General features: G+C 43.1%; 1 protein-coding gene across 1 annotated transcript in view; it reads left to right on the forward strand.

Moving 5' to 3' along the window:
* The window catches only part of CARHSP1 (calcium regulated heat stable protein 1), a 57,057-nt gene extending 30,940 nt beyond the window's left edge, over window positions 1-26,117 (forward strand). The window contains 3 exon segments of the mRNA XM_073362479.1: window positions 4,755-4,947; window positions 7,234-7,356; window positions 24,406-26,117. Of these exon segments, the coding sequence (XP_073218580.1) occupies window positions 4,755-4,947; window positions 7,234-7,356; window positions 24,406-24,568 (479 nt within the window). The 3' untranslated portion in view covers window positions 24,569-26,117.
* The last annotated feature ends 850 nt before the right edge of the window (window positions 26,118-26,967 follow it).

The raw sequence follows: 26,967 nt of genomic DNA on the forward strand, positions 1-26,967 counted from the left end.
CGTGAGTCAATGCTAGCCACGGTATTGAGGACGCACTCCACCGATTTAATGCGCTTAGTGGGGACATACACAATCGACTGTATACAATCGATTTCTAAAGATCGACTTCTATAAAATCAACCTAATTTCGTAGTGTAGACATACTCTTCGTGGAAGATATGCACCGGGGGCATCTCTAAAGAATGTGTATGGTGTTGAATGTTATAATGTGTCTAGTGAGTTTGTGGTTCCGGATTGTTAGCCCAGTAAGAAGCTGGAGATTAAGCCTCTTAAAGTAGCATTTTCCTTGAGGTTTCAGTGGTTGAGTTTGACCCGAGTCCCTCAATCTGCTGATGAGTACAGACTGTGACTAATTTGAATGGATACTAGGTAAAATTCTAATAAGTGACATAGGCTCCTAAATCCCATTGACTTTGAATGGGATTTAGATGCTTTTGAAATGTTGGCCTGCTAACTATATTGTAGTTGCATGGAAACAAATGCCCCATTTACTTTAGCAGTAATACTCTAAAAGCACATGTTTTAACAAATGCAAACATTTTAAAGTACCAATACATACAAGGAGTGTGATTCTTCAGGAAGTTATTGATTCATGTTATCTGAAATACTAATTAGGTTCAATGCTCAAGCAAGTAAACCCCCAACAGAAATCGAGGAAAAATCATGAACTTTTCCTGAAATGTCTTGTCCAAAGGGGTTCCATGGCATGTAAGACCTTCCCAGTTTGCACTCTGTTGGCAGATTGCTTTTATTTCTTTACGTCAATTGATTCACAACTATCTGGCTGTCCTTGCAGGTCTTCTGTTACTTCTGTCTTCACTGTCCCTGTCCTGTTCCTTTGGTTTATTTGTTGCATTTCCTTGTTGCATCGTGCTTGAAATTAGGTGATTAGCCCTCTAAGGCAAGGGCTGTCTCTTGCTCTGTGTTTTTATGTAACATCTAGGTTCTGATCCTGATTTACAACCTCTGGGCTCTACTGTAATACGAATAATAAGTGAGAGTCAGGGAAATACATCTGCTTTGGTCATAGGGTGGGCAGGGGGAAGGGAGGGGGAGAAGAGGGGAGAGTACGAAGGGTTACAAATACCTTACAAATGAATGGTAAGCCCTTTTTTGGACATTGATCACATTTTATTTTATGTCAACAATGCAAAGGGCACAGGGATAGGATAAAGTGAAACAGTAAGGTGAGTCAGCACACTTCAAAATCTTTATAGCCTTTTTGTGTGTAAATGTCTTTGCAGGCCATCTATATATCAAACTAAAATAGATTAATGTGCTTCCGGCTGCTTCCCATCCTCCCCTGCTTTACAAGGCACAGGGGAAACACAGTTACTTTGTGCTTTGCTTGTTATAGATATAAGCAAAATGCCAAGGGTTTCTTCTCTGTGTCCCCTGACGAGTGGATTCAAATGTGTATAACCTGGTAAAAGCCTTGCTTCTTTGTAAAAATTTGTACTGATGCTGGTACAACAGCCCATGTCACCTCTGATTTGTTCAGTTTTCAAACTGGAATTTTAAATCACCTCTGTTTTACTTTTGCTTTAGGGTTCGTTGGAGACATCTTAGGTCTCTACTGCCATTGGGGTTGCTCAGCCCTTGAGAGCAAAGAAAATAAATAAAGAGACCTTTTGAGTTTCAGTTGTAACACTGGGGTCTCTTCTTGACTTCCTCAGCAAAAGCTTGTTCAGCAAATCACTAGGAAAAAAAAATTGGGAAACCCTATGGCTTTGGCACTGTTGTCCCAATCCCTGCCAAATGTTGAGCCCACTTACATCAGGGCTGACATTGGCCAATGACTCTAAGGCTGTGTCTACACTACAGCCTATGTCGACAAAACTTACGTCGCTCAGGGGTGTGAATATTCCACTCTCCCTCCAGCAACATACATTACACCATCATAAGCATATGATGGGGGGAGGGATAGCTCAGTGGTTTGAGCATTGGCCTGCTAAACCCAGGGTTGTGAGTTCAATCCTTGAGGGGGCCATTTGGGATCTGGGGCAAAAACTGGAGATTGGTCCTGCTTTGAGCAGGGGCCTGGACTAGATGACCTCCTGAGGTCCCTTCCAACCCTGATATTCTATGATTCTATGATAAGTGTTCATGTGCACAGCATTGTGTCAGCGGGAGAGCTTCTCCGGCCAACATGGCTTACGCTGCTCACGGAGACAGGGTTTTTATGCCAACGGGAGAGGTCTTGCCTTTCAGCATAGAGTATCTGCAGCAGCGCCGCTGTGTCCAAGGAACAAGACGTACCCCAAGGAACCATCTGTGTCCAAATAATCTGAAAAAAGCATTTATTTCAGCAGGGCGTTGGGGCCCTTGAGGATGTGGTGTGAAAAGTTCAAGCCTTGCTAAAGGGAACATGAAGATCTTGTCTCTTCCACCTTACCCTCTTGACACCTCAAGTAATTAAACCAAGAAAGGTTTTTCCCTGATGTCTTCATTCTAAAGAGGCTGCTTTAATTTTATACTTGATAGTTTCAATAAGGAACTAATGGGAATGGAATTGTTGTATTGACAGCAAGAATGTGACTCTTTTAGCTAAGGATTCGCTCCATAATTCATGGGAAGGGGTGTGTAGGAGTCTGAGCAGGGTGTGAGATGGGTTTCTTTTGTCTGGTTTGAACAACTCCAGTTTGAATCAGCTTTTGGTCTTGGTGATATGTTTTCTGGAACTGTTAGTTGCTACAGCCTATAATGTGGATGCAATTATACCAGTATAGCTTATGCCCCCGTATTCCCAGTTATACCAGTATAGCTATATCGGGGTAAGCACTTTTATTTTGGTGTAAGTGTACCCACACTGGGGGAGTTGTCCTGCTACATTGGTATAATTAAGCAGCACAGCATCTGTGTGTAGAGGAGCCCTTGATCACATTCCTTCAAGTGGATGGGTGAGTGGGTGGAGGTGTGTCAAAGAGACTCAGTGCTTCAAAGTGCTGTTGTTTACTCTTCTGTTATTCACTGAAATATACATGAAAGTAAAAGAAAAGAGAAGCTTAAATCGTAGGTGACGTTGTCAGTGGGTTTCTACTCCATGTACCAGCAGCTATAGCAGTTGTTTATGTATTAAATTAAAAAAAATAATGCTATTACATTTAAAAATAATTAAACCAGGATCCTTTTGCACTGCCATATGAAACCAGTTCAACAGGGCTTTCACTCAAGAGAAATACACAGGGTATAAGCATATACTGTAGCCCCAACAAGAAGGTGTCTGATTGTAACTGGCCAAAACCAGTCAAATGCAATTTGGGAAGCTTTTCTTTCCCTTGTTTCCCTGACTAGTCCTTTCACTAAGAGGTTTTTACTTTTTCTGGCTTTTGTATTCCTCATCACCACTCCCATGCCTTTAAATGAGGCTTTTCGTGTATGTGACATGGTCTCAGTCCTGTAATGCTGGGAAAATAAACTCCTGAGAGTTTTGGATTGTTTGTGTCATTAGAAACACAGAACTTGAGATTGGGGTAAGGAAAGGAAAAGACCTTTTTTCCTTTCCTGCTATTCAAAGTGGGTAAGGACAAGACTGGCTGGTGTTCATGGGATTGGGATTCTTAATTTAAATATGGAGTATTTGCCTCTCCATCATTGGTCTGAATCCAACCCAGGTGGTAAGGACAGACAGTTACCATTGAACTGCAGTGTGGTCTCAGTCTAGCCCCAGTGGGTAGATATGTTCTTATCAATGTGACACCCTTTTGCGGAGTTTTGGCAAGAAGACCAAGAATTTGACTGGTTTGGAGAATCGGGTCAGTTCTGCACTACAAACGTTTCCCAGCATAGCTCGTCACTCATGGGTGTGATTAGTTTGTGACCTCTGACCAACACAGCTGTGTAGTGTAGATGCAGCTGTACCAAAAAAACGGCACTTTTGTTGGCATAGCTTATTTCACTGGGGGTGGGGGTGCATGGAATAAGCTATATCGACAAAAGTTTTTGCTGGTGTAGTCTGTGTCTACGCTAGGAGCACTTTGCTGGTATAATATACTGGCATAGCTCTACCAGCAAAGCGCTCCTAGCATAGACCTTGCCTCACTTATCTTTTCCCTAGTGATGGTTCCTCCTGGTCTGGGCTGAGTTCTGCTGAATATGGCTTGCACTTCCACGGCCTCTGCAGTACCTGTTCTGTGAACAAATTTCTGTAAATTTCAGTCTTCTGGGCTGCAAATCCAGCACTTTTCATATACCTAAAAAAATTCCCTTCCAGTTACCAAGTAAAAGGAAAGAAAAAAGAGCTGTGTGTTTCCAATAGAAATTCCACTTCTTCTATGAGTGGAGGCAGGCCAGGCCTTTGATTCTGGATCAGGGTTTAGGACCAATCCCAGATTTTCTGCCTCCAAGCCTGTAGAGAATGCAGACTTTAATCTGTTTTATCAAATAAAAAAATGTCTTAGGCAGGAACCTAGGAATGCTTTTTAATTTTATGGGTTTTTTTATATAGGTAAATTGTCAATATACATGAAATGAGACTAGCTATGTTAGAAATAGGGCAGCAAATCTGTGAGCCAACAGATGGCCTTTGGAAATTTTCTGTGGGAATTTCCCGATGCAGTTTGTGAGAACTAGCTGATAGAAAATGTATGTAATATGATCCTGCACATAGCAATACGCCTTGGTGCATTAATATCTGGGAATATGGGTGCAGGGAAGTGACCCCGCTTTGATGATTTAATAGAAGCTGGAAAACTATGATCTTTACTGAAAAGGTCAAAATCTTGTACTAAATCAGAATTTCCTCCTCCTGGTAGATATTCCTCAGGGATCAGGAATGTCTTCTGAGCCCACATCTTCAGCTTCTGAGCAGTCCCCCACTTCTCCAGGGTCTCCACGTTCTCTCCGCCTGCCTGAAAACCGCAGAACAAGAGATCGTTCTCCATCTCCCATGCGAGGTTACCTTATCCCAAGCCCCCTTCCAACTCGTCGGACCAGGACGTTTTCAGCGTGAGTATTGGGGGAGCAACGTGGGAGGAGGGAAGGACACCTATTGACATATGACCTCTTTTAATAGTGTTCTGTGAATCTGCACAAAAAACAAGTTTAATAGAGTTATTCAAGGTATATACTAGTTTTCCTGGTATAACTCTGTCCTTGTTGGGTTTGGCTGGATGCTGCGTTTGTGGGTTGCTTGAAGCTGTCTTACAAAGTGTGTGTGTGGTTGTGGTTGTTTTTAATTAGTTAAGACCCTGATCCTCCATTGCAGTCTGCCTTGTCTTGATCCTTCACCCTCCATGACCCACCCATCCAGTGCAGGCCCCTGAGGATTCTACCAAGACAAGGTGTATCCAGAGTGGCCTGGTGAAATAAATATTGCTGAAGTGTCTTCCCCAAAGAGGTCACAGTCTGGTCACTTTTGACCGAACGTATGACGTGGACCTGTGATAAAGAGCAAATCCGTACAATACAACTGTGCACCAAAGCCCACTGAAGGCAATGGGAGTCTTTCCCTTGAATTCAATTAACTTTGGATCAGGCTGTAAGTGGTCCAGTAAAGGATATTACCTCACACAGCTTGTCTCTCTAATATTCTGGGATCCACACGAGTACAACTACACTGCATATATATAATATGAAGCTGTTTTCAGCCATTGGACCCCAATCCTGGAATGAGGTCTTTATGGGAGCTGGGGTCTGTCCAAGCAGACCTCACAGTAAAATTCTACATCACTAAGACCTCAGTCTTTCAGTTTGTCTATATTTTAAATGCTTCTGCATCTAGTTGGCTTGTTATGTTTGTCAGCTGTGTTTTGCTGCTGTGTAACCCAGCTTCTCTTGTCAGAAATTAACATTACTGATTCATAGGAGAATTAAGATTGAGGTTATTTATATTAGCAGTTGTGTTCAAAGTGAGTTTTAAAAAAAACAACAGCCACACCAGAAGAGGTGAACTTAACATGATGTTAATTACAAAATACTTCAGTTGCTCTGAACCTTTATAATGGACCATTTATGGTTTTAAAAAAACCTCAGGAAGTGCTTGCCCAGTTTGATGTCTGGGCTTGATGTGACCTTGAAACATACCTAGGGTTAGACTTTTCCTATGACTAAATTATAGGCTCTAACTATCAGTCATTAATCTCCACTCCAGCTCTTAAAGACTTAGGGTGTTTGTTTTTTTTGTTTGTTTTTTTGGTGGGTGGGGGAGCTCCTGCGATTCTCTAATCACTGTTAATTGTCAGAATCTTGCTGATTTGGTAACTCTGAAAATTAAAACAGCTGTTAATTTTGATTGCCCTTTTTAAACAAAAGGAGCTCTAAGCCAGTTCAGAGTCCTAAGCTGTATGGAAAGAAAGACTGTGGTGGCAAACATCTTGTTGCACCAGTTAGATCTTTTAAATTCATTTCTGATGCATGTGACCTGAAATTCTCCACTTTCAGTTGGTTCATTACAGATTTGAGGTCTTCTCCTATAATCACTGTAGGGAGGAGTGCTTATTTCCCTGAATAGGCTGATTTGAAGTCAATGGATTACTCAGGGCAGTAAGTGTTATACCCAGTAATAAATACTCACAGGATCAGGCCCTTAGTTCACTTTTGGAGGTAGAAATAAAGTTATTCGTGGACACTTTTTTCCATACTGTATGTGGTTATTTAAATTTTCTGTCCGGTTTTCTGGGGCTTGTGGCTTTAAATGAGTGATTCAGGAACAGAGCAGATTTTCTTCTAAGAGATTTTTCAATTCACTCATATCTAAATAAACCCTCTGAAAGTGACCTACATTGTGAAAATTAGGGCTTATCTAAGTGGCAATACAAATGACTTACTGGGGGTTAGCCAGCTCATAATAGCATCCAGCCAGCAGCTCAGAAATGAGAGAGAATCGGCTACAGTGCGAGCAAGGAAGAGGTCAGAAGGGCTGTTGACAAACTGAAACGCTACGTTCCCACCTCCTGCCAACTTTTGATTGGGTTCCACGTGGTGGCAGCAGCACAACAAACAAACAAACAAACAGTACCACAGAATCAGGCACAAAGTGCCGGACTACAGCACCAGCATAGATCTGTATTGATTTTGATCCATTTTCAAAGGCCATTGGGTGCTAGATAAGATGTGTGTAGCATATCATACTGTATGTTAAAATAGTTTGCACAGAGAGACATGTTAGTGGCGTGTGACTGAACATTTGGACTGTTGTGTTCAGTGTGGATGGTATTCTCTAGCTCTGGTGTTGGTGGAAGCCCACATATAACTGAACATGAACTGCTTATTTGTGTCCCTCTCCCTATGCAGGACCGTGCGGGCCTCTGAAGGCCCTGTCTATAAAGGAGTCTGTAAATGCTTCTGTCGCTCCAAAGGCCATGGCTTCATTACTCCTGCAGATGGAGGGCCAGACATCTTTGTACACATTTCTGAGTAAGTCTTTCAAGTTGGATGTTGTAATTTACAGCTGATTGGCAATCTCCTTTCCCCTCTTTCCCCACCTCCCATTACTCAGGTTATAAAGGGGTCTGTGTTGTGAAACTTTAACCTCAGTGCAGAAAAATATGCAAATATTATGGAAAGTAGTAGGCTAATCTGGTTATTGAGCAATACTATAAAGTCATAGATTTTTAGGCCAGAAGGGACTATTAGATCATTTAGCCTGACCTTCTGTATGTCACAGGCCTTTACATTTCACTCAGTGTGTTCTGCATTGAGTCCAATTACTTGTGTTTGATTAAAGCATACCTTCCAGAAAGGCCAAGAGCTGCCAATTTTCATTCACTTTTTTCCCTCTTAAGTTTTCTTCCCAATCAATTTCTTCCCTCACCTTTGGGAAATTAGCCCTTTTGAAGCATCAAGTATCTATATTACTGATTGTCTTCTGTTTGCCCACAATAAATGTAATCAGATCGTGATCACTGGTCCCTAGGTAACCGCCAATTTCCAGGCCAGTGGTTAGTTCATTGTCATTTGTCATAATGAAGTTCAAAATCAAATTAACTTGTATTGGGTGCAATACCCTTTTTGTTAAAAAATTATCATCTATGATTTTTAGAAACTCCAAGTGATGTTTCCTACTGGCTTCATGAGACCTCCAGAATGGAGGTCATGGGACCTCCAATTTTTAAAAAGGGCTTCGGAGGTGATTCTAGGAATTATAGGCCAGTAAGCCTGATTTCAGTACTGGGAAAACTGGTCGAAACAATAATAAAGAACAGAATTGTCAGACACATAGATGAACATAATTTATTGGGGAAGAGTTAACATGTTTTTTGTAAATGGAAATCATGCCACACCAATCTACTAGAATTCTTTGAGGGGGTGGAGAAGCATGTGGACAAGGGGGATCCAGTGGATATAGTGTACTTAGATTTTCAGAAAGCCTTTCACAAGGTCCCTCACCAAAGGCTCTTAAGCAAAGTAAGATGTCATGGGATAAGAGGGAAGGTCCTCTCATGGATTGGTAACTGGTTAAAAGATAGGAAACAAAGGAGAGGAATAAATGGTCAGTTTTCAGAATGGAGAGAGGTAAATAGTGGTGTGCCCCAGGGGTCTGTACTGGGCCCAGTCCTATTCAACATATTCATAAATGATCTGGAAAAAGGGGTAAACAGTGAGGTGGCAAAATTTGCAGATGAAACAAAACTACTCAAGATAGTTAAGTCCCAGGCAGACTGCGAAGAGCTACAGAAGGATCTCTCAAAACTGGGTGACTGGGCAACAAAATGGCAGATGAAATTAAATGTTGATACATGCAAAATAATGCACATTGGAAAATAGAATCCCAACTATAAATATAAAATGATGGTGTCTAAATTAGCTGTTACCACTCAAGAAAGGGGGGAGGGATAGCTCAGTGGTTTGAAAATTGGCCTGCTAACCCAGGGTTGTGAGTTCAATCCTTGAGGGGGCCATTTAGGGATCTGGAGCAAAAATTGGGGATTGGTCCTGCTTTGAGCAGGGGGTTGGACTAGATGACCTCCTGAGGTCCCTTCCAACCCTGATATTCTATGATTCTATGATCTTGGGGTCATTGTGGATACTTCTCTGAAAACATCCACTCAATGTGCAGCAGCAGTCAAAAAAGCAAACAAAATGTTGGGAATCATTAAGAAAGGGATAGATAATAAGACAGAAAATATCATATTGCCTCTAAATAAATCCAGGGTACACCCACATCTTGAATACTGTGTGCAGATGTGGTTGCCCCATCTCAAATAAGATATATTGGAATTGGAAAAGGTTCAGAAAAGGGCTACAAAAATGATTAGGGGCATGGAACAGCTTCCGTATTAGGAATGATTAAAAAGACTGGGACTTTTCGGCTTGGAAAAGAGATGACTCTGGGGGGATTATGATAGAAGTCTATAAAATCATGACTGGTGTGGAGAAAGTAAATAAGGAAGTGTTATTTACTCCTTCTTATAACACAAGAACTAGGGATCACCAAATGAAATTAATAGGCAGCAGGTTTAAAACAAAAGGAAGGATTTTTTCACACAATGCACAGTCAACCTGTGGAACTCCTTGCCAGAGGATGTTCTGAAGGCCAAGACTATAGCAGGGTTCAAAAAAGAACTAGATGAATTCATGCAGGATGGGCAGGGATGGTGTCCCTACCCTCTGTTTGCTAGATGCTGAGAATGGGTGACAGGGGATGGATCACTTGATGATTACCTGTTCTTTTCATTCCCTCTGGGGCACTTGGGGTTGGCCATTGTCAGAAGACAGGATACTGGGCTAGATGGACCTTTGGTCTGGCCCAGTAGGGCCGTTCTTGTGTTCTTATGTTGTGCTTATATGGTGCCCATATTGGTGCCCAGCAGCATCACAGGTTTTCTTTACAGATGAGTGTTTAAGGAGTAATTTATCCTGCTCTCTGGGTTGATTTGGTGGCCTGTAACAAGCCTCCACTAGTAGCCTTCCTTGGGTTTTGTGAGTTAGCAATTGATCCATGTGCATTCAAGGTCCTGTAGTTCTTAGTTATCAGTGATCCTAAAACAGGTGATAGTGTCTTTAACGTAGAGTGACCCTATCCTCCCCAGCTCTTTTACCCACTCTCTCCTTCCTGAGCAGGTTGTAACTGATGATTTTAACATTGCAATCATGTGAAATATCCCACCAGCTATCAGGAATACCAGTAACCGCAATTTTTTTCTCATCAATGAGAACTACCTGTTCCTCTCACGTGTGTCCCACACACCTAGCATTGGTATATAAGCAACTGAAAAATTTCTTCTCTTCACATCCCTTCCATATTGGTTCAATTTGTTCAAACACATGGAGTTTGAGATTGTACCGTGTTTGCCTCCTCAGCACCTCCCCTTGTGTTGATCCTTCAGTAATTCTTTGTTTAAATATGGGCACTTATTTACTCTGGCCCCACCTGGCTCCTATTTCAGTGATACTGGTGGTGTAGAAGTTGGAGCAAGTGCAGTTCTTGATAAATATGTACCACTTCGATAATGCAGTGTCATGTGCATTATTAACCTCCCCTACGCCTGCCAGACTTGCAAACAATGCATGTGCTCTTGAAAACGTATCTCTGGGTGAAGTGCTTTTCTGCTGGAGCTCTTCACTGCACTGGCCCCAGTAGTGAATGTCTGCAGGTTCAAGCCCCACTGATGGTGGTGGTCATGATTTATTTGTATTTCAGGAGTGCCTAGAGGTCTCAACTTAGATTGGGGCCTCATGCTAGGCTCAGTTTGGCTCTGCACAAACACATTGGAAAAGATGACCCCTGCCCTGAAAAGCTTACAGTTGAAATAGAGAGGGCAGAGAGAGAGTGGGAGGGTAGCAGGCAGGCTATTGGCAAAGATGGGAATTGAACATCGGTCTCCTGAATCCCAGTCTAGTGCCTTATCTACTGAACCACCCTGCCTCTCATTTGTGTTTTCCTGAGTAATTTCAGGATTGGCTCTTTTTGCCTGATGATCCCACTATTACTGGTGTCCAGTTTTTCTGAATGCATCATGGTCTGATGCAGAGTTGCTTTATGTTTTCCTTCCAAATACTGTTTTATAAGCATGTTAGCAAGTTTAACACTTCCAAGTTTTGTGGGACTGGAAGGCTGTATATGTCTAGGGTCTAACTCTTCTCTCATTGAAGTAAGTGGGAGTTTTTCCATTGATATTAATAAGAACAGGATTGGGCCTTTAGTTTAAATGTTCAGTTTCAGATCTACAGTTTTAAAATAGTTGACATTTCCCTCCCTCTTATTAATATGTGCAATTACCAAAGTGTTGAAGATTTCAACAAGTTCTGTGTTCTTTAATTATTCTGAAGTATGGTTCAGGTAGGTGGAAATAGCTTTTGTGGTTGAAAGTGAATGGAAGTGTCACTGTCTCTTCTGACACCAGGCAGTGCAGAAATGATTTAATAACTCTTTGCTTTTCAGCATCTTGCATTGGGAATTAGAAACACTGTTCTTCATTAATGGGCATTGCTCATTTCAGGAGCGTTGTATAACCCATAATGGCTCAGTAGATTCTAATGACTCAGTTATCATTATATAGTGTCACTTTCAACATACGATCTGTGTTTACAGGGGTTCACTTCTTCTGTGTGTTTTTCAGCCTCCAGCCTCTCTCACGTGAGATTTGACTAGGAGTGGCATGAAACTGGTTGACCAGGTTTGCAGCACAGACATTTTGAAACAAAACTTGAATCCTTTATCTGCACTCACCAACTTTAGGGGGTTAGATAAAAAGGGACCCCACTGAATTTTGCTCATCTCTACAATGCGGGAAGCTCAGTGGATATTCTAAACAGCAAGTGTTAATCTGGCTGCTTCTCACCGCAGATGAACGTTACTTTAACTTAAAACCAGAAGCCCTGATTTTAAGGTAAAGAAATGCAGTGTAATGCTTGGGATTTTGTTTTGTTTTTCCTGAGCAACTTTGGTAAGATTGTCTGATCCTCTTTTATTTGCTCCCACAGCTGTGAGGAATAGCAAGGTTACGTTTCAATGCAAATGTGTCTCATAAGTCCATCGAACTAAAAGTATCTCATCAAATTAAACCATTCTTCTGTCTGTTTTACCTACCGTTGTAACAAGTAACTCCTAAGTTTACTAGAGTTGAAAGAGATCAGAGGGGAGAAGTTCTCTGGTTCAGTTTGTTTTTACTTTGATAGCACTTGTGTATATTCGGTTTCACTCTTTCTCCTGGTACAGGCAGTCAGGCCCTGATCCTGCAAACTGTTCAGCTTGGGCAGAACTTGAGACCCATGTGGAGCCCGGTAGTAGTGGTACCCACAGCAGGTGTGTGGTGGAATTTCCCTTTGGAAGCATTTCTGAAATGATGACTCTCAGTAGTGTCTGATGTGAAAACTCAGTATTGCCTGATATGTAACCAAACCAAAGGCTGATCCACAAAACTCGTGGTGTCTACTTTTTCTGGCCTTCTGCATTAAGTATTGATTCCAGAAAACCAAGTACCTTTATTGAAAAGCTTCCTTGAGATTATTGGAAAGGCTTAATTTTATTATAATGAAAAGTAATTAAACTAGAAAGACGTTATGGCCCACCAAGTGCTGTAAGGTTTTCATGCACTTTGTCATTGTTTAGAGCTGGGCTTGAAAAATCCACTTCCCAATGGGGGTATGAAACTTTCCCTGGCAGGGTCTTCTAATCCCTTCTCTAACCACAAGGCAGTGCTTTAAAATGAACCAGTATCTCCAAGGTAACAGTGTTATTATAGCAGCAATGATTATAGCAAATTTTCTGTCCTTGTGAATATCCTATCTCCATTGTTTTGATTTCATAGCCAGCAATTTAATGGGGGCTAACGGAGGCTCACATAAATGCTGGGTTCTTGACTGTCATTGAAGCATAACAACTCATATGACTGTAATTTATTCTTTGTTCTCCATCTGTCCTTCCCAAAAAGACTGGGCGCAGTTCCTGATGGATGATGATCTGAGGGCTTTGAAGCTTTTGTGTGGTAGTCAATAGTAGAGGCGATCCCTGCAGAGCTTGCTTGTCAGCAGTTTCCCAAACCATCCTGCTGGTGCAGGACAGAATAGTCAGGGAAGTGTGTGGAAGAGAACAAGACAAGCTGCTGCATAGTACGAGGTACATACTGCAGCATGTGCACTGCTGGTCCCTTGGGGCTGGGGAGTGCTCATGGTGATGGTTGCTAGTGTTCTAGTGAGCATTAGGGAGCACGCAGTGAAGGCTTGTTTATTGCCCAACCCTGTACAGTGCAGAGCAGGATTTGGCCCTAAACTGGCTTGACTATAGAGGTGAGACTGGAAGCTAGCTCATCAGAGCATGTTAACAAGTGAATGAACCATCTGCTTCAGAAAACACCATTGTAGGAGCAGCTGATCCCATGGAATGGGAAGGTGATGTATCTTGCTTCTGTGGCTTTCTGCAGTTTATTAGAACTTGGCTCCAATGAGGAACGGATGCACTGCAGAGACCTTCACACTGTCCTTCAGGCTGGAATATCCTGACCACAGTGTTAGTGAACCAGTTCTCAGAACTGGTTCTCTGTTTGCACTCCCTACTCTTACCTCTCTCCCCGCCTCTCTGCATCATAAACAGCTCTTGCAGAGATTCCCTGGCTTGTTGTAGTTTCCTAATGTATTGGGGCATGAGTTCTGGAAGAACTAGGTTCATTACGTCCGTAACTAAGGTTGCTATATTAGCCAGAAACAGTTTGTAAATGGGGATACCCTGGGATGCATTTTCATTTCAGGCCACACATTCATACGTCTGCTATCAGAAGAGATTACTGAAAGGCAAGAGTTTTACTTTGGGCCATGACATCCTCCTTTTACATCTAGATGTCACACTCCTGTTGCATGAAGGAAATCAGACATTGCCTTTGTTACCCTTCCAGGCTCTTTGGCAGGAATATAGGGATTATCTTTTTCAAACTCCTCTTTGACTTGCTATCAGTTGAGTTGCAAGACCAGCATCTTGCCTTAACACTCTTTGGGCTGTTCTTGTACCTGTAGAGTGGGGTATAAAATCATGTATTGGAGACATGAGAAGTAGTAATTTTTCTCCGGAAGGTGAGTCTAGTTCTGAGCTGAGGGACAGAATTGAAAGTGAATATTCCAGCAAAAGAATCGAAGCTTCAGCACCAAGGGAACTCGCAGTGCAACAGCTCTGAAATTGTCTTGAATGGAGAATGTTTCTTTGCTTATTGGAATCTGCCAGTTTAGAACCTCATTGAGGTAAGCCTGGCAAGTGTGACTGTATCCCTTAAACAACAGAGAGCTAGCAGGCTTATACTGTGGTGTGATTCCTCTTAAAGCACCTAACCTGGCCATGGTCTTTCTCACTGCTTTTCAAGTTTGAAGTATTTGTATTAGCAGGGGTTTGTCCAAGTGCACAGGTCATAATGTTTGATTGAGCGCTCAGAACTTCTATGGAAGCAAAAAATGAGGACTCGGCAGTGAGTTGAAGTGATGCTTTGTACAAAACACGTGTTGTTAATGGCTAAATACCATCTGTTGCTGTGCACCAGTAATGAAATCTGTTCATGTTAAACTATAATTCCATGGAGTTGCCATCCCATTGCTATACCGTATGAACATGCCCAAAGGTGGACCAAGCATCCCTTTGGATTTTTATAGCCTGTTTTAGACTCTCTCTCTCTCTCTCTCTCTCTCTTTCCTGTTTCTCTGCTCCATGAAACACATTAGCTGAGTCACAGGTTGGATTTTATCGTTTGAATATCCCAAGTGACTTTTTGAGTGGCAAAAGGAAGCAGAGAGCTGCTCTGCACAGCCCTGCCTCTGTTACATTTTAAAAGGAGATGGTCCTGAACAATATTCCCCAGTCGGACCTCTTGTCTTCTTAACCCTCTGCCCACTGGAATCTTGGGGTGTTGAAAATCCAGATCTGATTGTTCTGATTTGAGTCCATTGCTGGTTCTAAAGTACCACAGGCAGGCTGTGGCTTTGCCTAGCCCAGAGCTGCAGTCCGTCTTCTTCCCACACTGCCAGTCAGATGGGTTGCTTTCATTGGTATACTGAAATATCCAAAGCAGGATCTGTTATGGCAGGTAGAACTAGCTCCTACAGGAAGAGGGGGAACAAATCATTCAATGTTATTTGGAGGGGTATGGAAATGAGCAAATTAGTGAGCAGGATTTTCCGTAGGTTTTTCTGCCATTCATGTATTTTCACACATAATACTAATGCAAAGTGGACTTCCCATTGAAAACTACAACAGTATGTGTCCACAATGATGTTGATGATAACCCAAACCTAGACCCCGGTCTGCTGCATCCCAAGTAGCCAAGAGAAAAGATGAGTTTTGTGGCATGTTCTGGGGGCTGACAATTCTGTGGCTTGGTCCAAGGATAGGATAGCAACTACAGTGTCTCACATGGGCAAACAGGCAGCTATTGAGGTAGCCAGACCCCAAACCATTTGGGCCTTCTTGGGCCAAAACCATGGCTGAGCACTGGAGTCATGTTCTCTGTGTGGTGCGCTGCTTAAGAATGTGGCATGCCTGACTAATCTAATTGCCTTCTATGATGAGATAACTGGCTCTGTGGATGAGGGGAAAGCAGTGGACGTGTTGTTCCTTGATTTTAGCAAAGCTTTTGACACGGTCTACCACAGTATTCTTGCCAGCAAGTTAAAGAAGTTTGGCTGGATGAATGGACTATAAAGTGGATAGAAAGTTGGCTAGATTGTCAGGCTCATGATCAATGGCTCCATGTCTAGTTGGCAGCCGGTATCAAGTGGAGTGCCTCAAGGATCGGTCCTCAGGCCGCTTTTGTTCAATATCTTCATAAATGATCTGGAGGATGGTGTGGATTGCACACTCAGCAAGTTTGCAGATGACACTAAACTGGGAGGAGAGATAGATATGCTGGAGGGTAGGGATAGGAGGGACCTAGACAAATTAGAGGATTGGGCCAAAAGAAATCTGATGAGGTTCAACAAGGACAAGTGCAGACTCCTGCACTTAGGACGGAAGAATCCCATGCACCGGTCCAGACTGGGGACCGAATGGCTCGGCAGCAGTTCTGCCGAGAAGGACCTAGGGGTTACAGTGGACGAGAAGCTGGATATGAGTCCACAGTGTGCCCTTGTTGCCAAGAAAGCCAATGGCATTTTGGGATGTATATGTAGGGGCATTGCCAGCAGACCGAGGGACGTGATAGTTCCCCTCTATTCGACACTGGTGAGACATCTGGAGTACTGTGTCCAGTTTTGGGCTCCACACTACAAGAAGGATGTGGAAAAATTGGAAAGAGTCCAGCGGAGGGCAACAAAAATGATTAGGGGACTGGAACACATGACTTATGAGGAGAGGCTGAGGGAACTGGGATTGTTTAGTCTGCGGAAGAGAAGAATGAGGGGGGATTTGATAGCTGCTTTCAACTACCTGAAAGGGGGTTCCAAAGAGGATGGATCTAGAGTGTTCTCAGTGGTAGCTGATGACAGAACAAGGAGTAATGGTCTCAAGTTGCAGTGGGGGAGGTTTAGGTTGGATATTAGGAAAAACTTTTTCACTGGGAGGGTGGTGAAACACTGGAATGGGTTACCTAGAGAGGTGGTGGAATCTCCTTCCTTAGATATTTTTAAGGTCAGGCTTGACAAAGCCCTGGCTGGGATGATTTAGTTGGGGATTGGTCCTGCTTTGAGCAGGGGGTTGGACTAGATGACCTCCTGAGGTCCCTTCCAACACTGATATTCTATGATTCTATGACTTCATCTTGCAGGTGGCCTCATGATGCAGCCCCACCTTGGACGTGTACATGCAGAGAGCTTGTTCTAAAATCTAGGCACTTATCCTGTGAAAGTTCTGTCCTTCATGCTCATGCTATTGGTCATCAGTTTCCTGCTTCTAGTTCAATATCACTGTTACGAAGGTGGGACGTAACTGGCATGGAATAGGCATTTCTCTTCGGTAGCTAGGGACAGTCTCATAGATGGTTCTGAATATCAGGACATGGACAGTCTGTTCACTAGAGAGCTGACACCAAGAGCTGGGAATCAGGGTGAAATATGTCTCTGGAGACTGCTTCGCTTCGTACCATTTGGAGCTTTTTCCGGGGTTTTATTCCGTGGCATCAAGTGTAGGTTTCCGTGGCTTTATTCAGTGGCATCAAGTGTAGGTTTCTTTGGAATTGTGGCTCGTAGAACGAACCATTGATTATTTAGCAGGGGGCTCTGTTGTTGTTATCGAACCTTCCCCAGGTGCAGGGTCTGCCTCACAGTGGTAGGGCAGAAATCCCGCAAAAGTTCCAAGGTTTCTCTTTGTGTTGTTGGCTCAAACTCCATTAAGGAAGGTGGATTGAGCAACTCTCTCTTTTTGTCTTGGCTTCCATGGCCCCTTGTTAGGTCATCCCCTCTTTTGTTGATTGCAAGACTGGAGCAGTTTGCCTGGGACTGAAGTTATCTGAAGGCATTCAGGTTTGATAACCCAGGTTAGCTCTACTGGTGTCTCCTGTCTTGCTACTCAATAAAAATATTAGTGTTGTAGGGGTATTAAATGAGTTACAAAGTGTGCAAGATACACAGATCTTAGAAGCATTGAAACTAGCTATCTAGGGCAAGTCTCGGCCATGCAGGATTGTTCCTTCTGACATATTTTGACCACACTGAAAACACTTACACTAAAAGGTTTCCCTTTGACTTTGTCTTTGTCCCTGGAGGGCTAACTAGAGCCTTACTGATATGAATAGCAACTCTGAGACTGTAACATTCCATATTTAGACAATTTTTTAATAAGAGCCCCTCCTTCGATTCATGTGCAGGCCTCCCTAAAAATAGTGCAGTATAAGATACTCACAATCATCACAATGGTATTGTGATGGGAAACGAGAGTTGCCAGATAGCATAAAACTTAATATACATGCTCTCAGTTCTACCCGGAGTCAGGAACAACATTTTCTATTTTAATATTTTTGGCTGAGATTTTTCAAAGTCCCCTAAGGGATTTAGATGCAGAATTCAATTTAAAATTAAAGGCAGTTGGTGTCCAAATCCCTTAAGTAGCTTTGGACAAACTCAGCCTTATTTTCAAATATTCATCAGTCCATAAGAACAAGACATCTTTGTGTTTTAGCCTCCTAGCAGATCCTCTACTAGATTACATCTATAATCTGCATTGCATTTAATGCAAACGTAGTCAAAAAGAAAACAGCTATCACATACTGAAACACTTTGATTCTTTTTGCTTAGTTTATCTGATCTCTTCAAGTTCACTTGATTTCCAAAACTAAACTTATGCTCCCGCCTGTAACTCAAAGAAGGGTTTCAAAACAACCTTTGAATTATTCCTTCATCTTAGACTCCATCACTCAATGCGTTTTTCCACTCCCTCTCTACTGCTGATTTGTCATCTTTCCCATAGCTATATAGTTTTCTTTTTGCCACCAATGGAGAGACTAATCCAGCTCAAACATTGCTTGCTCTTTAACATCAAAACATCATTTAACCATGTCACAAGTCAGGAGCAATTCTCTGTCCCGTGTTTTGCAGCCTGTTTGTGTACTGTGGACACAAAGTTAACATTGCCATATCCAGTGAGACACGCAGTGGGAAGATACAGGGGAAAGAATCTCCATTCAGTAGGAAGCCAAGCGCATCAGTGTGTGAGAAATGAAATCTGTCTGCAGCCCTGGGCCATTCTTGCTGGGTCAAAAGGATTGTCCTGTTTTTGATCAAGTAACTCTATGTCAACAGGAAGGGGAAGGGGAAGATGTGAGGCAGAGAAGCATTAGAGGGAGGAAGCACTTAGAGCCTTTCTAGGGTGGAGTGAGATTTTTCTCATAAACTTCAGTCTCCTGGCATGTCGGTTTGTATAAGGTTAGAAGACGAGCACAAAATTGATGCCGTCAACATAATGCTCAAACATTTCCTGCCTCTCTTACTAACAATAGCGTAGATTAAACTGAAACTGGACGATGGTTCCAGGGGTCTAAGGACAGCCCACTGTAAAACTTTCATCACACGGGCTGGACACTTGCTGTTCTTACTGGTTGGGCGTACTCACAGAGACCTCCATTTTGGAGTACGGTCACCAGGAGTTAATTTTGCCTTGAACAGCATGCCAAGGCAGTTCGGAGCAGAATTAGGATTTTTAGGATCATACTGGTAAAATGTAAATGGATTCTAACATTGTGGAAGGAGAAAGCAGCAACTAGCTTTGTCCATTGGGTTAATTAACTTAAAAGAGCTTGGGTCAGAGTAAGTCCAGCTTTATTAAACTGACAATGTATGGATTACAATGATGCCAGCTTCTTGTTCTCTGTGTGGGCACCCAGTGGGCGAATAGCTGTGTGGATAGAAAAGGTAAGATGGTAATGGAGAGCATAACCTTCAGCCTCTGTACCCATCCCATTCACTCTTCTCCCTAAGACATAGTCTGCACTGCAGGCAGGTGCAGCTCTCATGTTATGTACATGTTGGTGCACATGCTCTGGATTATTAGGAAAAGCTTTCTGTTAATGTGCACCTGGTTTCCCTTTCATCTCGAGAGCTAGCCACATACATGTAACTATACGTATCGTTCAGATTTTCTCGCTAGTCAAACATCAGTACAAAATAATAAACCAATAGATGTTACCACTGAGGGTAATCTTTTTTCTTTTTTTTTTCCACTCTGCGTGGACAAGAACACAAGAGACTTGATTGCTTGCTCTGTTGCTCGTGTACTTAGCACGTTGCTGCTGTGTTCAGGGTTTGCAGGAGGCAGTTAAAATCCTTTCCGTCTAAGGCTAGTTGTCAGTGTCTCTTTTGAATGCCTCAGCATGCACAGAGTTTAGATCGATGTCACCTGCGTTCAGAAAAGTTTTTAAAGCGAAAGCTGACCCCTATTTGCGGAGCAGCTCCTTCAGCCAAACCGACGACAAGGCTTGGGAATGGCACCAGTTTGGATTGAAGCCTGTAAAGCAGTGATGTGACTGCATGCGCTCAACACCTAGCATGCGTGTGTCAGTGAGATGGAGGTGCTTTTGGCTGTCGGGATGATGAATAGATGCTGCTTTGTTTCCAATCCTTTCTAACTCTGCAGCTGTTGCTTTATAAAACGTTGCCTGGAGTTGGCAGAGTGTGTTTGAAGCCCCATGGAAAAGAATGCATCACTGCTCTTTGCTCCATTGCTTCCACTGGTACAGGTTGACCATATCTTTTCTACTTATATTTTCTGTATGCAGGTGATGGAGTCTTGAATTAATGGTTTTGGTCACTGTTTTAGGTATTTTATTCTGTCACCTGGAGCCCCTTACCAGGGGGCTGTGTGTATTTAGTGGTTGTGCACCAGTGCCTTTCACTGAATGGCATTTGGTCTGCTCAGGTGCATCTCTAAGCCCCAGGGACATTGGCGGACAAAAGAGAGTGTGAGTTTTGTTGCCAGTAATAGCTAACGGGGATTCTCTGTTGGCCCAAATAATAGAAGCCTATGGGCTGTTTGGAGCTGAGGGTCCTCAGGTTTGTTCCTCCTGCACATACATGATAGGGTGTGACAGTGGAGTTATAGCAAAGCTGCTGATTTTGTTACAGCTTATGGGCAATTGGCATTCACCGTTGTGCCCAGACTACATCTGGGATAGCATGGCCCAGTGCTGAGTCCTTTAGGTAAGTTATATTCCCCTCGGGTACTTATTGTAAAAATGCCATCCCCAGACGGGTAGTGATGAGTGGAACATGAGTCTTCTGTTTGAATGACTCAGGCTGATTCATATCAGGCTTATCATCTCTAAGAGTATGGCTACACTGCAGTAAAACCCCTGTGGCTGGCCCGCATCAGCTGACATGGGCTGTGGGACTATAACATTTCAGTGTAGATGTTCACGCTTGGGCTGGCTCTGGGACCTGCAAGTGGGGAGGGTCCTAGAGCCTGGGCGCCAGCCCAAGGCTAAATGTCTACGCTGTAGTTTTGTAGCCCCAGAGCCCAAGCCCCACATGGGCCAGCCGCAGGAGTTAAATTACAATGTAGATATACCCCTTGTCATAAATATAAAGGGAAGGGTAACCTCCTTTCTGTGTACAAAACTATAAAATCCCCCCTGGCCAGAGGCAAAACCCTTTCACCTGTAAAGGGTTAAGAAGCTAGGATAACCTTGCTGGCACCTGACCAAAATGACCAATGAGGAGACAAGTTACTTTCAAAGCTGGGGGTTGGGGGGGACAAAGGGTCTGTGTCTGTCTGTGTGATGCTTTTGCCAGGAACAGAAAAGGAATGGTGTCTTAGAACTTAGTAAGTAATCTAGCTAGATATGCGTTAGATTATGATTTCTTTAAATGGCTGAGAAAATAAGCTGTGCTGAATGGAATGGATATTCCTGTCTTTGTGTCTTTTTGTAACTTAAGGTTTTGCCTAGAGGGATTCTCTGTGTTTTGAATCTAATTACCCTGTAAGGTATTTACCATCCTGATTTTACAGAGGTGATTCTTTTACTTTTTCTTTAATTAAAATTCTTCTTTTAAGAACCTGATTGTTTTTTCATTGTTCTTAAGCTCCAAGGGTTCGGGTCTGTGTTCACCTATGCAAATTGGTGAGGATTTTTATCAAGCCTTCCCCAGGAAAGGGGGTGTAGGGCTTGGGGGGATATTTTGTGGGGAAGACGTCTCCAAGTGGTCTCTTTCCCTGTTCTTTGTTTAACACGCTTGGTGGTGGCAGCAAAGGGTTCAAGGACAAGGCAAAGTTTGTACCTTGAGAAAGTTTTTAACCGAAGCTGGTAAGAATAAGCTTAGGGGGTCTTTCATGCAGGTCCCCACATCTGTACCCTAGAGTTCAGAGTGGGGAAGGAACCTTGACACCCCTAGTTGAAGAGCAGCGACAAAAGCTGCATCAGCTCATCTGTCAGTGCTCATTAGCTCATTCTCTGAATTTCCCCACAGCACCTATCGTTCTTCAGTGATGCTCAGATTAACCCTTTGACACGGGGACTTTGGCTTTCTGGTGCCCTGTACCACAGTGCTAGTGCTGTGATGCTGCATTGACAGTCAGGACATCTCACATTTGTATCTAAGCCCCTGGGAGCAGCTTGGAGCGCCATGTACGTAGTAAGAGTGTCTTGTTGGGTCACATTGGAAGTATTTGGGACATAAAGGCACAAGGCAGACTGGATGCCAGAGGGGTGGTAGCCATTTCTTTTGAGCACTTCCAGTGGTTCCACTGAGGATAGTTTCAATAGTCTCTGCTTTCAAGAAGCTACTTGTACCCACTCTCTACGGCAAGCTCCTGGAGCCAGGAGATGTCAAGTCTCAAATAGTCATATGGTTAGTGTGATCAGAGGCAGATTAAGATTTACTGGGGCCCTGGACACAAAGAACTTTTGCCCTGCCCCCCCTCCTCCCCCCTTACCCAGGTTCTGGTGCTCCTGCGGGGGGGAGTGGGGGGCAAATTGGCCAGGGCCCCTGGGCGTGGGCCCATGCATTAATCCACCACTGAGTTTGATGCAGCTGTGGGTTGAGAGGGCAGCCTGGAGCCATGGGAGGTAAAGACCAGTTGGATCAGGCTGTGTGGGGAAGGTGCATTGAATTTGGTGGAGCTGGTATTAAATCATAATGGAAGACTTAACTTAGATTTCCCCTGGGAAAGCTTTTTCTGCCTTATGTTGCCATTCCTTATTGCTGTAAAAGGCTGATTTTACACAGGGATTGCTTCTGCAGAGGCTCTGTGTTGACTGCTTTGCTCCATGCTGGTCTGTCTGGAGTTGTATTCCCGTGGGAAAGAGGAGCTTTTCTGCAGCTATTTTTTTAACCTATATGGTAGGAAAATGTGTGGCTGAGAGTTGGCTACACAATTATTATTAATCACTTGGGCTCCCACAGCCTTCAGGGTTGAAAAGCTATAAGCCCAGCTTCCTGCTGTTTTTGCTTTATTAGTGGCAGGCTGCTGGAAGGAGGGAAGGAGGGGTCCTTGGAAAAGTTTGTAGCAGTCAGTGGAAAAAGTGGTGGGTTAGTAACCTTTAACGTTCTCTATGGCTGACCCTGATATTGGGAACTAGGAGGAGGAGATACATTATTTCCAGGCGGGTTCTGCTTGGATTGCATACAGTAAACAGCTACCAATTAATAAGCTGACTATGCAGCTTTGGGTGTACTTGCTCTGAGGCCTCTGTACCCACCTTAACGCTGCTGATGAATGGCAGATAAAGGGAGCGAGTGTTGTCAATGGAAGTTGAAAATGGCTCAGCATTTGCCTGTTCCCTGAGGCCCACGTTTAGTATTTTTTGCACAGCGTAAGGCTTTAGAGGAAAAAACTCTAAGGCATTTGACACTCTCTTGTATATTAATTTCGATGTCCATTCTGTTCCCCGCCAAAAATGTTGAGGGAATTAAGGCTGAGAGTACATCTCCGTAACTTAAGGGTAAACATCATCATCGGGATGTTGTAATTCTCCCAAAATCCAGGAGTGGAGATGATGCTTAAAAGAAATCCAACCAAGTTAAGGTAAGAATGACACATTTAAGGGTTAGGCAACCTATAATTGTAGACTGCCGTGATGCCATGGAATAATCGTATGGTTATGACTTGAGGCATTGAATCAACTGGTTCAGCATCAGACCTTTCCCCTCAGGGTGTGACTACAGGGCAGAGGGGAACACGGCCTGGCCCCGCTGCAAAAAGCTGGCTTGAGATGTGGAAAAGGTGGGAAATATCTGTATTTCTGGAAGAATAGATGTGACAGAGTTTCCCACCTCACTAGGGTGTGAAGGGGTTAATGTCTTTCCTGGAACAGGGTACTGGGGAAGAAGTCACATGGGCTGGAGGCATCTCTGGAGTGGTGAATGCTCAAGACCCCTCAGCAACTGAACCTAGCCCTTGGAGACACAGTGGAGGACAGAGATCCGTCATTAACTTTTAATGACTGGCAGCCAAACATGTGGCACCAGCACAGCTGCAACTTGAAACCAAGACCCTGAGGTGTCAGCTCGCTGGAATAAGAATTTGGCTGCCAAGTGCAGTATGGCAAATTGAGTCCTAGATGCTCTGGGCTAGAGGCAGGGTGTACTGCTAGCATGGACATCTGTGTAAGCTTCGCTCTCCCATTCTCACCTTCCCGTACTGTGTTCAGTTGACTAGTAAGTGCTGGCTTGTTTTTGAGAAGGCCATCCTATGTTGCTGCAAAACGTCTGCTGGTTGTATGGTTCCCAACAAGGGGTAAGTCTCCAACAGGGGCATAAAGTCCTTTGGACTCGTTGGAGAAACCACAGGAAGAAACGGAGTCATGCAGCCAGAGCCCCAGTCTTGGAGTGGGCAGAGCCATGAGGCTCTCCCTTGCAAAAAGTGAAGGCCTAGGGCAGAGCGCTAATGGGGTATACTCCCAGAAAGAGTGTATAAAGGTCAGAGGCCTGGTAGGCCCTGGGGATCTAAAGATAGGAATTTAATCTGAAAGAAAAGTGCGGGTTATAGAGTTGATGAAGCAGCTGTTACAGAGCAATAGCAGAAGTGGTACAACTAATTATTCTGCAAGTGCCAGAATACATTTACCTGGAGCTCTCTTCCCCCCCCCCCCCTTCTTTTTTGTGTGTGTGTTTTTCCCTTAACAGTATTGAAGGAGAATATGTTCTGGTGGCTGGCGATGAAGTCACCTACAAGATGTGCTCTATTCCACCTAAGAATGAGAAGCTGCAAGCTGTAGACGTGGTCATTACCCATCTAGCACCTGGAACAAAACACGAGACCTGGTCAGGGCATGTTATTAGTTCCTAAGTTATCCCGCATGAAGCTGTATCATCGAAGACACTCAACAACTGACTTTCACGTGAGACTGACAAATGAATATTTTGCATATTGAGTGGGAAAACTGTTAATAAGGTAGGAGTTGGCCAAATTACCATTTTTACAATAGGCACGATACTTAAAAACAACATACAAACTCTAAGGGAAAAAAATAGCTTAAGGAAATTTCCATGCCGGGTGTGTCTGCTTTTGTGATCTGTGACTTGAGTGATAGTGGATGCCCAAAGGTGTTAGGAACTCTAACTAAAACAGATTGGAGTGATAAGATTTTCTATCAAAATGGCAGCACCGAGGGACATGCTTAGAGACCCAGTATCTACCTGTAACATATTGTTCCCTTTGGCTAAATTTCTGTAAATGTGGTGAATGCTCAGGCAGCAGAATGTCAGCAGAATACTGCTAAAAAGTCTCAGAGTAAATGTACTTGTGAGAGAGAGAGAGAGAAAGAGAGAGAGAGAGAGACATTCGTTGCTGCAATTTCTTTTCTTCACAAGCTAAATAACAAGCACATTGTACAGTCTTAATCTGACAGCTCTCAGTTTTGACAGCACCTTCTGGTTAACTGTCAGGTGGAACAGTTGCAAATTAGCTAGCTGCAGGAGTGTGGAATTGTTAGCTTTATTAAATGTGGGTTGTTTGTGCATTTACTTGTGTGCCTTGATGGGTGATTAGCAACAGATTTACAGACCAGTAGTTACAAAAGTAGGTTGCTTCGCACTAAGCAGTAGAAAAGCAACAGAGGTGGGAGTGGTTCACAGCCTCTGATAGTGCCTGAATTTAATGAAATCTTTAAACTGCCTTGATTTTTTTCATATATACATGTTTGCGAGAGTAGTTAGTGTCTACCATGGCTTGTTAGCATTTACAGTCATGGCAGTTGCAAAAAAGCGAACTCTGCCGTGTTCAGATCACTGTATATAAAACGCTGTGTGAATTATTTAGTAGCTTGAGTGAGAGAGCCTTGTAGTGGATTCTGCGTCCTGCTTTCCTGCCAAGCCTGCTCAGTGCTGTGTAGTGCTGCGGCCACCACCTAGAATCTCTTCTCCGCTTCTGTTCCCGCAGGCTTTCGCGCAGACAAACCATTGTAACTGTTCATTTCTGCATTGGCTCTGCAACTGCTTGTCCTCCGTAAATTTTCCAAATGAAGCATTGTCCCCCCACAGAGTGAGCAGAAATTAAACCGGTTGAAATGAAACTCTCTTCTCTTAGTTACGTGGCATTTGCCTGTTCACTATAGTAACAATCAGGACTTGTGCTGTTGTGGAATGCATGAAGATGCTATTTCACAGAGAAAAGTGAAATGGCCCAAGCCATTTCAACCTACAGTGATTTAAAAGAAAAGAAATGTGAAGGTTAATAATTACTGTGATATTTCGTTTCACTTTTAATTCATCTATATTGTACTGCTTAGTTTGTAAGCTACTTTGAGTTTTAAACCTGTATTTGTTGTGGGTTTAATATGCTGTAGATTGTAGATTAGCATACACTGCTTCCTTCACAATAAAAGTTTATTTCATAACTGGTTGATAAGTTATCATCGGTATACTCACTCACGACCTATTCTGTATTTAAGACTAGTACTAATTAAAAGTTTGTGTGTGTGTGTGAGTGAGTGAGAGAGAGAGGTGAAGTTGTTCACAAAAATCACTTCTGTGCAATATCAAATTATGGGTGTTGGAAAATGAGTAACTTTACAGTTTCCTAGCTGGTGAAAACATTAGTTAAATCTAGCAGTTGTGTAGGTTGACTGACCTCTGGTGTATTTTATTAGAAGACTTTAGGTTTTAAGTAAAATCTGTATTCTTTTTCAGGTGTTTACTTGATAATCACAAAGCTTGTTTATTTATGATCACTGCACTCATGACCAGTGAGACTTGCTGTCTGCAGGCTATAACTAGATCAGGCGTAACATGTTTAAGACCCAGCCCACAAAAACACAATGTAATCAACTTGTGTTTGTAGAACAGCCACATTGGTGACTATAAACATGGTGCTTGCTACGTTTTGATATGTAATTGTGCATGTGAGTTTCAGCCCTGTGTAGACATCAGTCTGTCCTATTTAGGGCTTTACTTGCCCTCTGCAAAGCACTTTGACAGCATATGAAGGGTTAGCTTCAATATCAATAGCCTACACTACGCTGAATGAGATGTTGGGTTTTAAGAAAATGTTGTAACTATTTTCCTTATTTTTGGATGTCAAGCTGCACTCATTTATCCCCCCAGGAACACAGATGTCAGTGTTCCCAAGAGCGCGCTGGTCCAAGGTTCAATTGTTGATAGTAGGTCACATTTTAAACGGTAGTTCTAGAATAGCTTAGCAATAAATTGTGATCTAGTAATAACAGTGTGTGTGTGGGAGGAGGGGTG

The sequence above is a fragment of the Lepidochelys kempii genome, chromosome 10, assembly GCF_965140265.1.
Source record: "Lepidochelys kempii isolate rLepKem1 chromosome 10, rLepKem1.hap2, whole genome shotgun sequence".
Taxonomy (NCBI): domain Eukaryota; kingdom Metazoa; phylum Chordata; order Testudines; family Cheloniidae; genus Lepidochelys; species Lepidochelys kempii.